The sequence below is a fragment of the Cyrtonyx montezumae genome, unplaced genomic scaffold (assembly GCF_038088225.1).
Source record: "Cyrtonyx montezumae isolate F1298 unplaced genomic scaffold, pur_monq_1.0 scaffold_8, whole genome shotgun sequence".
In the NCBI taxonomy this organism is placed as follows: Eukaryota; Metazoa; Chordata; class Aves; order Galliformes; family Odontophoridae; genus Cyrtonyx; species Cyrtonyx montezumae.
Genome location: NW_027072089.1, coordinates 89,750,143 through 89,766,201, shown reverse-complemented (window position 1 = coordinate 89,766,201; position 16,059 = coordinate 89,750,143). Strand labels below are relative to the sequence as shown.

The window sequence follows — 16,059 nt, the reverse complement described above, 5'->3', positions numbered from 1 at the left end:
ACCGTGATCCTGATAGAGTAAGGTGCACACCTGATGTATATCACAAGCTCTCAAAAACAGCACCAGAGAGGTACGCAAGTACACTGGTAGCAATGTTCCATAGATTCGAGGGTCAAGACAGAAGACTCCCAGTTTATGAATTAACTATTACACTCCAAAACTTTGAACAACAGTTTCCACCATCACGTGCTTCCATTGCAGCTATAGTAGCAGAAGAAGTAGGTGAGATGAAGAAGACACAGGAAACTATACTGGAGGAACTGTCATTACTGATGAATAGGGATGAACCTGTGTCAGTATTGGAAACACCTGATGAAGACGAGCATGACCCAAAGAATCTGATGAAGCAATTGATCAAACTGTTGAAAGTCTCAGCCACCAAAGGCAACCGCCTCTCTGCACGAGCAAATGACGGCAGTAACATCATGTCACGTGTGGCCATGTGGAGCTTCTTACGAGAAAACAGAGAGGACATGAGGAAGTGGCATAAAAAACCCACTCCTGCACTTCGAGCACGGGTGAGAGAACTACAGCAGAGATCAGCCACCAATGAAATTGCTCCCGTCACTGCAGGTAACCAATAGAGGGGCCCTGCCCTCAGCCAGGGGAGGGAAAGGGATAATAGAGTGTATTGGACTGTGTGGATTAGATGGCCTGGCACATTAGAGCCACAAAGATATAAGGCACTGGTGGACACTGGTGCACAGTGCACTCTGATGCCCTTGAGTTATAAAGGGACAGAATTGATTCATATTTCTGGAGTGACTGGGAGTTCTCAGGAACTGTCTGTGTTGGAGGCAGAAATAAGCCTCACCGGTAAAACCTGGCAGAAGCATCCCATAGTGACTGGACAGGGGGCTCCATGCATACTCGGTATTGACTATCTCAGAAGGGGACATTTCAAGGATCCCAAGGGGTACTGATGGGCTTTTGGAATAGCTGCTGTAGATGCAGACAACATTCAGCAGCTGTCTGTTTTACCTGGCCTGTCAGAAGATCCATCTGTTGTGGGGGTACTGAAAGTGAAAGAGCAGCAGGTACCTATCGCTACAAAAACAGTGCACAGACGGCAGTACCGCACCAACAGGGGTTCCTTGCTCCCCATTCATAACTTGATCCATCAGCCAGGGAGTGATCAGCAAGACTCACTCACCTTTTAACAACCCCATATGGCCGGTGCGTAAAGCCAGTGGAGAATGGAGGCTGACGGTAGATTACCGTGGCCTGAATGAAGTCACACCCCCACTGAGTGCTGCTGTGCCTGATATGTTGGAGCTGCAGTATGAACTGGAGTCAAAAGCAGCCAAGTGGTATGCCACTATTGACATTGCCAATGCATTCTTTTCTATTCCTTTGGCCACAGAGTGCAGACCACAGTTTGCTTTCACCTGGAGGGGCGTTCAGTACACCTGGAACCGTTTACCCCAGGGGTGGAAACACAGCCCAACCATCTGCCATGGGCTGATTCAAACCACACTGGAACAGGGTGGGGCACCTGAGCACCTCCAGTATATTGATGACATTGTTGTGTGGGGTGATACAGCAGAGGAAGTTTTTAAAAAAGGAGAGCGAATAATCCAAATTCTTCTGGGTGCTGGTTTTGCTATTAAACGGAACAAAGTGAAGGGACCTGCCCAAGAAATTCAATTCCTAGGAGTAAAATGGCAAGATGGACGTCGTCACATTCCAGGAGATGTGATTGACAAAATCACCAGTATGTCACCACCCACTAGCAAGAAAGAGACACAGTCTTTTCTGGGTGTAGTAGGTTTTTGGAGGATGCACATCCCAAACTACAGCCTCATAGTAAGCCCCCTCTATCAAGTGACTCGGAAAAAGAATAATTTTGCATGGGGTCCTGAACAGCAGCAGGCCTTTGAGCAAATCAAGCAGGAGATAGCCCGTGCTGTGGCCCTGGGGCCAGTACAGATGGGACAGGATGTGAAAAACATCCTCTGCACTGCTGCTGGAGAGAAAGGTCCCACTTGGAGTCTGTGGCAAAGAGCCTCTGGGGAGACCCGAGGCCGACCCCTTGGATTTTGGAGCAGAGCGTACAGGGGTTCAGAGGAGTGCTACACTCCAACTGAAAAGGAGATTTTGGCCACATACGAGGGGGTTCGGGCTGCCTCTGAAGTAATTGGTACTGAGACACAGCTCCTCCTGGCACCTCGACTGCCAGTGCTGAATTGGATGTTCAAAGGAAAGGTTCCCCCCACCCATCATGCTACCAATGCCACCTGGAGTAAGTGGATTGCACTGATTACACAGCGAGCTCGGATGGGGAACCTCAACCGTCCAGGAATCCTGGAGGTGATCATGGACTGGCCTGAAGGCAAGAAATTTGGAACATCCCCATCAGAGGAGATACCACATGCTAAAGAGGCCCCACCATATAACGAACTACTAGAGAATGAAAAGACGTATGCCCTCTTCACTGATGGATGGTGTCGTATTGTTGGGAAGCATCGCAGATGGAAGGCTGCTGTGTGGAGCCCCACACAACGAGTTGCAGAGGCCACCGAAGGAGAAGGAGAGTCAAGCCAATTTGCGGAGGTAAAGGCTGTCCAGCTGGCCTTAGATGTGGCTGAACGGGAGAGGTGGCCCATGCTATATCTTTATACTGACTCTTGGATGGTGGCAAATGCTTTATGGGGGTGGTTGCAGCAGTGGGAACAGGACAACTGGCAACGGAAGGGTAAACCTATTTGGGCTGCTGAACTGTGGAAAGACATTGCTGCCCGAACGAAAAGGTTGGGTGTAAAGGTGCGTCATGTAGATGCTCATGTGCCCAAGAATCGAGCTACTGAAGAGCAGAAAAATAACCATCAGGTAGATTGAGCTGCCAAAATTGAGGTGTCTCAGATCGATTTGGACTGGCAGAACAAAGGAGAGCTATTTTTAGCTCGGTGGGCCCATGAGACCTCAGGCCATCAAGGAAGGGATGCGACCTCTAAGTGGGCTAGAGACCGAGGGGTGGACTTAACTATGGATGCCGTTGCACAGGTTATCCATGACTGTGACACATGTGCCATAATTAAACAGGCCAAGAGGATGAAACCCCTCTGGCAGGAAGGGCAATGGGAAAAGTATAAATATGGGGAGGCGTGGCAGGTTGATTATATCACCTTGCCACGAACTCGCGATGGTAAGCGTTACGTTATCACCATGTTGGAGGCGACCACTGGGTGGCTTGAGACATATGCAGTACCCCATGCTACCGCCCGAAACACCATCTTAGGGCTCGAGAAACAAGTCCTATGGCGACATGGCACCCCAGAGAGAATTGAGTCCGATAATGGGACTCATTTCAAAAATTCTCTTGTGGATATCTGGGCCAAAGAACACGGCATTGAATGGATCTACCATATCCCCTACCATGCACCAGCTGCTGGTAAGATCGAGCGCTACAACGGGTTGTTAAAAACCACGTTGAGAGCAATGGGTGGTGGGACATTCAAGCACTGGGAGAAGCATCTGGCAGAAGCCACCTGGCTGGTCAACACTAGGGGATCAGTCAACCGAGAGGGTCCTACACAGTCCAGCTCCCTACAGACCATAGGGGAGATAAGGTCCCTATGGTACATGTGAGGAGCATGTTGGGAAAAGCGGTGTGGGTCCTTCCAGCCTCTGGAAAGGGCAAACCCCTCCGTGGAAGCGTTTTTGCGCAGGGACCTGGGTGCACCTGGTGGGTAATGGATAAAAATGGGGACGTCCAGTGTGTCCCACAAGGGAATTTGATATTGGGGGAATGCAGTTTGTAATTACGTGTGTATGTATGTATATGTATATATATATATGTTTCTGTGTAACTTATGTTATTACTGTTTTGGTTATGTATATATGTGTGTTAAGCATGATGTGATGATGTGGAATAAGGGGTGGAATGTTGTGGTTTTGTGTTTTTGATGCCGGTATTCCACATCAGAGCATCATGCAGCAGTTAAGGAGTTAATGCTGTGGGAGCAGCAGAGGGGAGGGGCGGAGCTCCGCACCGAATGCAAGGCGGCGCTCGGCCTGGGCGCATTGCTCTGGGCTGCCGTGGAGGTTCAGCACGTGTGCTTCCCCTGCAGGTCCTCCTTAACGTAAGCTCACAGCCTTTGGGTTGGAAATTTTTATCTCTCTCTCAATTGTTCAATTTTATTAGATTTAGTAAAGTTACCGTTCCTTCTCAGATCGTGCCGTTGTTTTCTTGTAGACCCATCTCTTCCCGCTGTTTCCCCCTCCCCCTCCCGGAGCGCGGCTCTGCTCGGGCGGCCGCGCGGCCACTGACGCAGTTTCTTTTTCTCTCCCCTCTCCCTTCTCGGTTTCCCTTGGGTCACTGTCACGGACAACAACGTGACAGGGAAGAAAATAATTCAAATCCTTCTAAAAGCTTGTTTTGCCATAATGCAAAGTAAGATCCCTTAATGCACTCTAGGGTGCATTAAAAAGAGCGTGGCCAGCAGGTCAAGGGAGGTGATCCTTACCCTCTACTCTGCTCTGGTGAGGCCTCACCTGGAGTGTCATGTCCAGCTCCCCATACAAAAAAGACAGGGATCCCCTGGATAGTGTCCAGCAGAGGGCTGCAAAGATGATAAAGGGTGTGGAACACCTCTCTTAAGAGGAAAGGCTGAGAGACCTGAGCCTGTTCAGCCTTGAAAAAAGAAAACTCAGAGGGGATCTGATACACACCTATAAATTTCTAAGGATCAGGAGGCAAAGGGATGAGACTGGACTCTTCTCAGCAGTGCGTGGCAACAGGACAAGGGCAAATGGCCAAAAAATGATGCGTAGGAAATTCTGCACAAATGTGCATGGGAACTTCTCCACGGTGCAGGTGATGGAGCACTGGTACAGGCTGCACAGAGAGGTGGTGGAGTCTCCTTCTCTGGAGACGTTCAAGATCTGACTGGACACCCGCCTATGCAACCTTGTCTATGCTTTGGCAGGGGTGTTGGACTAGGTGATCTCTTGAGATCCCTTCCAATCCCTACAATTCTGTGATTCTGTGTTCAAGGGACCTACACAGGCAATCTAGCTCCTGGGAATAAAATGGCAAGATGGATGTCAGATCCTCATGGATGTGATCAATAAAATAACTGCTATGTCTCCATCAAGAACCAAAAGGAAACACAAGCTTTCTTAGGTGTTGTAAGTTAATGGAGATTGCACATCCCTTACTTCAGTCTGACTGTAAACCCTATAAATCAAGTGACCTAGAAAATGAATGATTTCACATGAGGCCCTGAGCAACAACAACACTTCAAACTAATTTGACAGGAGATAGTTCATGCAGTAGTCCTTGAGCAGCACAAGATGTAAAAAATGTGCTCTGAAGAAAAAGGCGAATCAAACCAATCTGAGAAGGCAATGAAGCTGGCTTTAAATATTGCTGAACAAAGCAATGGAAATGGACAACTGTCAGCACAAAGGCAAACCCATCCAGGCTGCCTGAGTAAAGAACATAGATGTAAATGTATGTCATGTAGATCCTCGCATATCCAAGAATCGTACCACTGATGAACACGGAAACAGTGAATAGGTGAACCAGTCTGATAAGATTGAAGTAGCAACATAAAGATTAACTATTTCTAGCTCAATTAACTCATGACACTTCAGGCCATCAAGGAAGACATGCAATGTATAGATGGGCTCAGGACTGAGGGGTAGGCTTGTCTATGAGTTCTATCACACAGGCTATTCCTGAATGTGAAACATACGCTGTAATTAAGCAAGATGAGTAGATAAAATCTCTTTAGTATGGAGAATAATGGCTGAAATATGGGTTGGCCTGGCAGATGGATTATATCACACTCCCACAAACTTACCACTATAAATGCTATGTGCTTACAGTGATGGAAACAACCACCAGATGGATAGAAACATATCCCATGTGTCATGCCACCATCCAAAATATTGTCCTGAGTATTGAAAAGCAAGTTTTGTGGCGACATGGCATCCTAGAAGGAACTGAGTCAGAAAAAGGGACTCATATCTGAAACAACCTCATATTCACCTGGGCCAAAGAGCATGGCATATCCACTTCTCCTGAAGAAGCTGGCAGCCCATGGCTTGGACAGGTACACTCTTAGCTGGGTAAGGAACTGGCTTAAGGGCCAGGCCCAGAGAGTGGTGGTGAATGGACTTAAATTCAGCTGGTGACCAGTAATGTTCCCCAGAGGTCCATCCTGGGACCTGTCCTCTTCAATATCTTTATTGATGACCTGGACAAGGGCATTGAGTGCACCCTCAGCAAGTTTGCAAATGACAACAAGTTGGCTGGAAGTGTCAATCTACCTGGGGGTAGCAAGGCCCTAAAGAGAGATTTGAACTGGCTGGATAGCTGAGCTGAAGCCAATGGGATGAGGTTCAACAAGACCAAGTGCACTTGCCTGGTTGGGCCCTGCACTTTGGCCACAACAGCCCCAGGCAATGCTGCAGGCTTGGGGCAGAGTGGCTGGAAGACTGCATAGAAGAAATTGACCTGGGGGCATTGGTCAATGCTCGACTGAACATGAGCCAGCAGTGTGCCCAGTTGGCCAAGAAGGCCAGTGGCATCCTGGCTTGTATCAGAAATATTGTTGCCAGCAGAAGGGAAGTAATTTTCCCCCTGTATTCAGCACTGTCAAGGCTGTACCTCAAGTACCGCATTTAGTTTTGGACCCCTCATTGCAAGAAAGACATTGTGGCTCTGAAGTGCATCCAGAGAAGTGCAAAGAAGCTGGGGAGGGGTCTGGAGCACAGACCTTATAAGGAACAGCTGAGGGAGCTGGGATTGTTGAGTCTGGAGAAGAGGAGGCTCTGGGAGACCTTACTGTTCTCTATAAAATCTTAAGGGAGGTTGTGGTGGGGTAGGGGTCAGCCTCTCCTCTTGTGTAACTAGGGAAAGGATGAGAAGGAATGGCTTTAAGTTGCACCAGGGGAAATTCAGGCTGGATCTTAGGAAATACTACTTCTCCAAAAGAGTGGTCAGGCACTGGAACAGGCTGCCCAGGGGTGTGGTGGAGTCACTGACCCTGGAGGTATTTAAGGAACATTTAGACATTGTGTTGAGGAACACGGTTTAGTGAGAATGATTGGTGATAGGTAGACGATTGGACTGGGTGATTCTTTCAGTCTTTTCCAACCTTTTTGATTCTTTTTACTAGCTTCTGGAAAAACTGAACAAGATAATGGACTGTTAAAAACTATACTGAAAAGCATGGGTGCTGGGATTTTCAAGCACTGTGGTACAAGTTTAGCAAAAGCCTCCAGTTTAGTCAATGCTCAGAATTCAGTCAATCAAGTTGGTACAGCCCAATCGAACCTCCTACATACTGTAGAAGGAAATGAAGTTTGGTGGTGCACATAAAGATCATGCAGGGCTGAGTTATTCTTGCCTTGGTCAAAATCAAATCTATTAATGGGATTGCTTTTGATCAAGGGCCTGGGTGCATATGGTGAGTAATGTGGAAGGATAGAGATGTCCATTGTGTACCTCAAAATGATTTGGTGTTTGGTGAGAACAGCCAGTGATTTAAATTGCATAATGTTAAATTACTATGTAATATTGCATATCATCACTATTATGGTCTTTATATATTTTGTTAACAGCAGCACAGTAAGAGCTACCCTGAACAAACTACAATGGAAACAGAACTAGCCCCTCCATGTAGTAACCCAACACTGTGAATCATTGCTCCTGCACTGAAGGACTGTTATGGAGCTCAAAGTTATGAAATGAATGAATACCATGAGCAATGTACATGGATGGTCCATAGACTGTGGATATAATATGTGTTTATATAAATCTCAAAAAGCAAGATGGGTGATGGCAATTAGTTAGGATGTGTAGAAACTGTGGGACCGAAGCAGATGTGGCATGGAAATAAGGGGTGGATATTGTCTTAGTTTCTTCTGGGACAGAATTATATTCTTCAGAATATTATGCTATGTTGCTATGTTTTGGTCTAGGAGACAAAACAATATTGGTAACACACCGATGTCTACAGTTGCAGCTGAGCAATGTTGTACAGAGACAAGGCCATTCTCAATGAAGGGCCCAAGGAGCTGGGAGGAAACAGAATTAGGAATGCTGACTTAAACTGAACAAAGCTATATTCCATATCATATGACATCTTGTAAAAGGAAGAGGGAATTCAGCAATTACAGAAAGGCTTTTCACTAAAAGGCCAAAAAGGCAGGTAAAAATAAACGTATAACTCAGGAGATATGAAAATCACAATTCGATAAGACACTCACTGGGAAATATCTCAGTACAACTTAACGAGTATCAGTCACATCTGTACTCACATTGTGACTGGCACATTTCTTATATAGCCAAAGTGGCACCTGGCTTCAGTTGCTTTCTGCTACCTTTTCCAGATTTTACACACTCAAAAGAATCCAGTATTTTCCACATCTTTAAAGTGCCTTCTGTTGGCTAGTACACTCTGAAGCAATCTTAAAAGTCCAGGCATAATAAGCCATCTTAAATGTGGTGACCAATGCATTTACTTTACTTTCTCTTTTCCAGAAGGAACAGCAACTCTGTAACAGCAGAGTTCTTACCATGACAGCATTTTTTGAAAGTCAGTTGAAAGACCTCAAGTGGGAAAAAAGTTCAGTGAACATGAATTTTATACTTCTGAAAATACGTTAATGAAAACTGGAGCCTGCTGTTTCTCCTCCAACGTTCAGACACAAGTGGAACAAAGGCAGCTCTCAGGCTCTCTGTGTGACTCACTGCAATTCAGTGCTCCAACTCTGAAATTTGATTCCACATAGACTTTCCGTCAGACCACAGCCTAAAGTTCTTACTCTATTTACTGTATGGATAGATGGACACCCCTTTCTGCTGTACATCAGCCCAATGCTGCCATTCTGTGGTGTTACCTCAAGTTACTGTGTTCCCTGAGAAACAGTACCACAGTATTTTCTCTGATTTTAGAAAACTCATTGAAAAAAGAAGTAGCATCTCTCCTGCTCCCACAGGTATGACTCTGCTCATGCGGATGATCTACACGAAATGCTGCTGAAAGAGCCATTAATTTTGTGTGAATACTTAATGTGGATTTCTGACCAAAGCTGAATATTTTTAACACATCTGGATAAAAGAAGGCAACGCAAACCATTTGCCCCTGCATTCCATTAGTTTTAAATCTCTAAACATAAATGGCCTGCTAACTCACTCTTGTTGGATCTTGAGATTTTGTTAGATTCCGATGGTCATTTGTAGCCCTAAGAATTACACAGTATTAACAGGTCCTTGATGTCTGCTGGGTGTACCCTGCCCTGAACATGTGCAGTGAAACTTGTACGTATGCACTCCGATTTAACTTTGCTGCTTGTCTCTTATTTTAAACCCAACAAGTATCACTTGAATGAGGACATAAGTGTTTAACTTCTGTACAGTTTCCAGCTGTCTTCATTTATGCTAGAGTTTTCCTGCTGGTTAAAAGTCTCCGTTATTCCAGGCAGAAGTCTTGTTTACTTTTCTCAGCTCTGCCAACTGTTTGCATTCCTTAACATTTGAAATGGAAGACTACAATTCTGCTGTTGCAGTCCTTACTTGTTCACTAAGTTAATGGGGCTACGCTTCTAGTCATCTCTGTGTTAAGCAGTTTATTTTTTCCTCCCGATTCTGCAACACAAACTTATAAAAGCTGCACACTTTTAGCCTCTATAACGATAAGACTGAAGAATCATGAGAATATTCTTTTGCAAGAGTAGCATTAGAGAAGCAGTATGCACCAAGGCCTGAGTGACTTAAGAACAGTGCTAGAGAGACAAAGCGCTTTTCTTTGGCCCGAAGCACAGGTAAATAAATGTTTGACATCCAGCCACAGGGAGGTTCACAGCTCAGCTGTGCCATTCATAAATAAGTCTCCTCTTTTTTGTTTCAAACTTCAGCCACGATAACTCCAATTTCTAGTATTAAGCAAGGGATTGCCTGTTCACTGACACTTTTCTTTATGCTCCTTGTGCTTTCTGAAACCTCTCTCATGTGCCCCTTCCAATTGATTGCTTTCTGTACAACAAGAAAGTACTATCTTCCTTGGCCACTTCTTGTACTGCAACCATTCTAATATTGCCAGTCACCTTTTTTAGCCTTTTTCAGAGTTCCTTTTGTTCCACTACATCACTTTTGGTCTTTGGTGGAGATGAAGTAATCATAATTGCACACGATACTAATAATCTCAAGAGTTCTCTGTCGACTTAACAGTGTTCTCTGTGTGTTTCTCGATAACCGCTGCTCTACTTTCTTGACTGCAGTTGAGATGATGTTTTCACAGAACACTCACTCATAAGCCTAATAATTTACTCTTGAGTGGTAGCTTTTTGTGTCATTAGGTTTTCTCTTCCCTCTGTCAATAAATCTCACTAAATTTATAACAAATAGTAGGCATTAATTTCATGCACCATTTTATTTTCCATTCATTCACACTTAGAAGTTCCCTTTGTAATTCTTTGCAGTCTACCCTTGTCTTTATTAAAACAGCAACAGCAAAAACAGCAAAACTCATATAGTCCGCAAACCTAACCACACTCCTTGGATTAGATGAACAATGCGTCGGAATCCTTTCTCTGGTACAGAGACTGATGATATATTCCTCATTCTTTTAACCAGCTGTTCATACACAAACCTTACTTCTTGTGACATGACTTCCTGAAAAGCTACTGTCAGCCATCCTGAGTACTTCATTTAAGTGATGCATTGCTGCAGGTTGTCCAGTTTGTCCAGAAGCACTGAATGACCTCCTGGCTTTGAGTATCACCAGCTAACTTTAGCTAATCATTTTCTTTTCACAGTGGTTTGATGACAAAGAATCACAGAATGTCAGGGATTGGAAGTGAAAGGACTTCAAAAGATCATCTAGTCCAATCTCCCTGCCAGAGCAGGAGCACTTTGTTTAGATCACACAGGAATGTGTCCAGGTGGGATTTGAATGTCTCCAGAGAAGGAGACCCCATAACTTCTCTGGGAAGCCTTTCAGTGATCTGTTACCCTCATCATGAAGGACTTTTTTCTCAAATTTATGTGGAACCTCCTATGTTTTTTATTTTTGCAGGTTTTTTTTTTTTTATATTAACTTAGTTTCACCTTCAAATAGATGAGTGGCATTACCAATTTAATTAAAAAGTGTTTAAGATTGAATAGATAGAACTTCAAGTATTTTTCCTCTTTTTTTAACTTCTGTTCATATGAGCATATGATGGTGTAGATGTTACTGTATTTTGTGCAGTTTTGTAAATTATGAAAACAGAAATATATACCTGGTTCATGTCTAACAAGAAAAATGCACAAATAGCTTACATCTTTTATTAATATAATTCTATTGTAATTCAGAATTTGAACTGACAGTTATTTATGTACATACACATTTTAAATCTACTTACCTAGTTTATTCCAATGCATTTTGTATGGCACAGGAAAGATACAGAAATATTCTCATACCTCTATCTTCTACTTATCTTACTGTTACAGCTTGTTTATGCTTAGTTTTGTTATAAATACAAGCATTTAAATGAATTAATGCTCACAAAAATAACGGTCTTGTAAAAGTTCTCTGCTGCAGACTCAGAGTAAGAGCTCCAAAATAGAAAGCAGAGGATCAGCATGTGATTCTTCATTCTACATTCCCAAAAAGGCTTCCCTCAGCAGCAAACAGCAGCTGTAACTAAAAATAGAAAGTGATAAGCAACTATGATCTTTAATTAAACCCAGAAGTCACCTTCCATAACAGCAAGAAGTTCAAGGAAACAATGAAGACTCTCCAATTCCTTAGTGCTGAAGCGTTCGTGTCAAATGCAGAGTTTGCGAGGAAGAATCTTGTCAATGTTGCCCACAATCTTTTTCCTCTTCTTTTTAAAGCCAGCTATTTACTGGAGCAAAGGGAAGTGATTCATGACTTGGTGGAGACCTGGCCACTTGCTGACTTTAATATAGGAAAACTTCTGGGAACTACTATGGACTACCAGGAAGACCTGAGCCATAGGAGATGCTTAGTGTGCTTGGAGAGCTGTCTGACAGGGCTGAGAGACTATGTGCTGAATCATCCTTCTCCCTGTGTGAAAAGATTGAAAGTGGTGGACCTGACAGGTATAAAAGATGTTGAAGTTCAGCTTTGTGAATGTAAGAAGACAATGGGGAGGTGGGCCAGGACAAAGCTGCTTTCTAAGCTTTGTCTAGAAGTGCTGGTCCACCTGCAGCAAACGCAGTGCAAGCCACGTACCTTTGAAATCAGTATTGATGTGCTAATTGACTTGTTTGTTACAGAACGCAACTATGAGCTGGTAGTGCAGGCCTTGCTGCAGAAGCATTATTGTCCACTGAAGATCTGCTGCGTGGCATTAAGAGCTGACAACCTGGCTTTGCAGAAATTCTTTTATATCATAAAGCTCACTGATCCTTCATTGTTGCGCAAACTGGAAGTAGTTCACAATGTTCGCTTGGAAATGGAACACTTGGAAATACTCCTTAACAGTATCCACTTCCCTCTATTGATGTCCTTGACCTTGCCAGCTCGAACATTTAATGTGCAGAGACTCACAGCTACAGATGAACTGATGCTTACTACCATCGGAGAAAAGATGGGTGAAATGACACAACTGACTGAGCTCAGCCTGGCATTTTCTATACTCACAGGGAGACTACAGAAATTGCTCAGGTAACTTGGTTATCTTACTTTCAATTAAAATTTAAAGAACAGTAGTTAGTGCCATCAGTAATCTGTAAATGTTATAGAATAAGTGAAGTGAGAATATCTCATCTCAGGTGTTGTGTGAGTATGAGAAGTGGAAAAGTAGGAAAGAGTAGTTGATGGGGGAGAAGCCAATATACTGTCAAATGTATTTAGAAGAACTGATTGTTCCTATTAGTCTTCCAGAGCCCAACCAATGAGTGTGATTAGAATATGCTTTTGGCTACTAACACAAGATAGAGATACATCTAGGTTTGTCACATTCTTGAGCATATACCTCAATCATCTTGGGCTGGCCTTTGATACAAGATCTAAGTCATACTCCAAGTGCTTTTTCAGGATTTATAGTGAATGACTTTCCTCTAAAAATCTGACAGTAGATATAGATATCACAGGTAATTTTAGATAGCTATAAGGATATTAAACTGATTTAATACTGATTTCAGTTGTTTATTGTGTCTTTCAGTCTCAGGGTAGGACAGATCTGATGCCTTTCTCTACTGCAAATTAAGCTAACCTATGAATATTCATAATAATTTCTGCAAAAAAAAGAAAAAGGCAGTTTTTTAATAATATAACAAGTCTCCAGTGTAGACTTTTGTGGCCACAACATGCAGGCTGTTGCTCATTGCTGGTGAAAATGCATAGACAGTGGTGGTAACTATGTTGAAAAAATATTTTTTTTTGTAGCTGAGAATTTGCTTTATCAGATAGCATGACTATTCTCTTTATACCTATTGTAGTTTCCATGAAAATAAATAGGGTGCATTACTTTTGGAGAGAGGTGCATAAGTTATGAGTTTCTAGTCTTTATCCAGTTTAGGTATGTGGAAGAATTCTGGTTAAGGTTCTCTACATCTGAAAGGGATCTTTTTGCTTTTTATCAGTTAAGATTATTTTATGTTCAACTACAACATTTGCACACTTTGGTACACTTTTTCTAGCCACCTTCTTCATCAGAATTTCTCTTTGAAACTTCAGAACAATATAACATTTAAAACACTTGGGTATTTAAAAACATACAATAAAAACAAAACTAGAAATAAAAGCTGATATTTTAGAATACAGATTGGCTTTCCTCTTGAAATGAATCCTTACTTGAAGGACATAATTGAAATCTCTTGAATTATAACATCTTTGTGAAAGAAGAAGTCACCAATGTTCCTATGGTAGTAATGATCTGTTATTAATTCAGCAAGCAATGGAATCTGACAACATACATATGTTAACAAAATATACACATAGAATGTTACAACATTGATTTCCCTTAAACCCAAACATTTGTAGTTATTAAGGGGAGCAAAATATATTTGTCATTGTTGACATATGCTTCACTTCTAAAAGGAGATTTTTATATAAAAAAAGATGATAGTGGCAGATGACTACTTTCGTAACATAGATAGAAGTGTTAAATTTTGTGAAAATAGTTTTCTGATGTTTTAAGCCATAAACCCTTTTCTTTTTAATTCTACAGCCCACTAAAAACTCCACTGAAGATGTTGGATGTTTCTAACTGCTCATTGAACCATGCTGATATGGTCTATTTAGCAAATAGCATCCATTCTTATCACTTCGAAGCACTGGACCTGAGTGGGCACAATATACCTGAACTTTACCCATCAACATTCTTTAAGCTTCTTAGCCATTCCTCTCCAGTGCTTAGGAGTCTTATCTTGGAGGATTGCAACATCCAAGACACTCATGTCAACATGTTGATTGTAGCATTAAGCCCTTGTCAGAAACTGCAGGAGTTTAAGTTTCTTGGAAATCCATTGTCATCTCAAGCCCTTAAACACCTCTTTACATTTCTCTGTGAGTTGCCAGTTCTGAAAAATGTGGAGTTTCCAGTTCCAAAGGACTGCTACCCTACTGACATCACCTACCCAATTGACGATGCCAGTCTCTGCAGATTTGATCATCGAAAATATGACAGTATAGCAGAGGAGCTTAATTTCATTTTACTCCAAGCAAATCGGGAGGATGTGAAGGCTTCAACTCCGATCTTTGGGAGTTATGATGCAGCTGTTCAGGAGACTAATGATGAACTGGGAGCTTATTTGATCAAGTCCTTCAAAGAGACTTTAGAAAAGTTAACTACTTCTCTTAGCAAAATGAGTTAAATATGTAACATATCTGTGATAAGTTGGCCAGCCAAATCAGAAACTAGTTTATTTTCTGGAACAGTGTCCTTCATTGATCAGTCTTGAGTTTTCATCAGTTTCTGGGCTGAATTTAACTGTAGTTTTAATAGTTTATGATTATCAGAGGTATTTTAACTATTCTACTTCATACCATTTATGTAAATACAGCTTGTTCCCAAAAGAGGGGAAGACCCTCAATAGAATATTATCTTACACAAAAAGTATTTTGTTCCTCAGTAAAATGAGGTGTCTGAAATTTTCTTTCTCCTACAGTTTCCTCCAGACTTGGGAGTGAGGCTTGAAACTAAACACAAAAGACAGGAGAGTCTTTTCCCAAGTAAAGCAGAATCCCTCAATGACTGTGTGTATATATATATATATATATATATACAAGTATATATATATATATACTCACATGCATCTAAACCATTTTTTGCTTTTGCCCTTGGCCTTCCACATGCTTTCAGTTCGTTACTCTGTGGTTTATTCTGAAAGTGGGGGATGTATAACAATCTCCATGTCCCTATAACTCACGTTCTTCTGAACAGGTATGACAACAAACATGTTAAGCTCCTTTTGTGTGGGGAATTGTTTAATACACTGTGTTGGTGTCCACAGTGTGGGGCAGCAGATCATAGAATAGCCTGGGTTGAAAAGGACCTCAAAGAACATCTAGTTTCAACCCCCTGCCATGGGCAGTGTTGCCAACCACTAGACCAGATTGTACAGAGCCATATCCAGCCTTGTCTTGAATGTCTCCAGGGATAGACATCCACAGCCTCTCTGGGCAATCTGTCCCAGTGTGTCACCAACCTCTGAGGGAAAAACTTCCTCCTAGTATCTTACCTAAATTTCCCGTCTTAGTTTAAATCCATTCCCCCTTGTCCTATCAATATCAACCCATATAAACTGTTGTTTCCCTTCCTTTTTGTATGTTCCCTTCAAGTATTGGAAGGCCACAATGAGGTCTCCCCAGAGCCTTCTCTTCTCCAAGCTAAACAAGACAGGTTTCCACAACCTTTCTTCATAGGAGAGATGCTCCAGCCCTCTAATCATCTTATTGGCCCTCCTCTGGAGCCGTTCCAAGAGCTCTGTGTCTTTCTTGTCCTGGGAGCCCCAGGCCTGGATGCACTACTCCAGATGGGGCCTCACAAGAGCTGGGCAGAGGGGGGCAATCACCTCCCTCTCCCTGATGGCCACCCCTTTTTTAATGCAACCCAGGATATAGCTGGACTTCCAGACTTCAGGTGCACACT

General features: G+C 42.8%; 1 protein-coding gene across 1 annotated transcript; it reads left to right on the top strand.

Moving 5' to 3' along the window:
* Window positions 1-11,724: 11,724 nt before the first annotated feature.
* On the top strand, window positions 11,725-15,119 carry LRRC14B (leucine rich repeat containing 14B). Its single transcript, XM_065752175.1, has 2 exons — window positions 11,725-12,629; window positions 14,137-15,119. The coding sequence occupies exons 1-2, from the start codon at window positions 11,725-11,727 to the stop codon at window positions 14,780-14,782; spliced, it is 1,551 nt and encodes a 516-aa protein (XP_065608247.1). The 3' UTR covers window positions 14,783-15,119.
* The last annotated feature ends 940 nt before the right edge of the window (window positions 15,120-16,059 follow it).

Coding starts and splice junctions, on each gene's coding strand:
- LRRC14B (XM_065752175.1), top strand. CDS start 11,725: ATGAAGACTCTCCAATTCCTTAGTGCTGAAGCGTTCGTGTCAAATGCA. Junction 12,630..14,136: donor AGACTACAGAAATTGCTCAG/GTAACTTGGTTA, acceptor TTAATTCTACAG/CCCACTAAAAACTCCACTGA.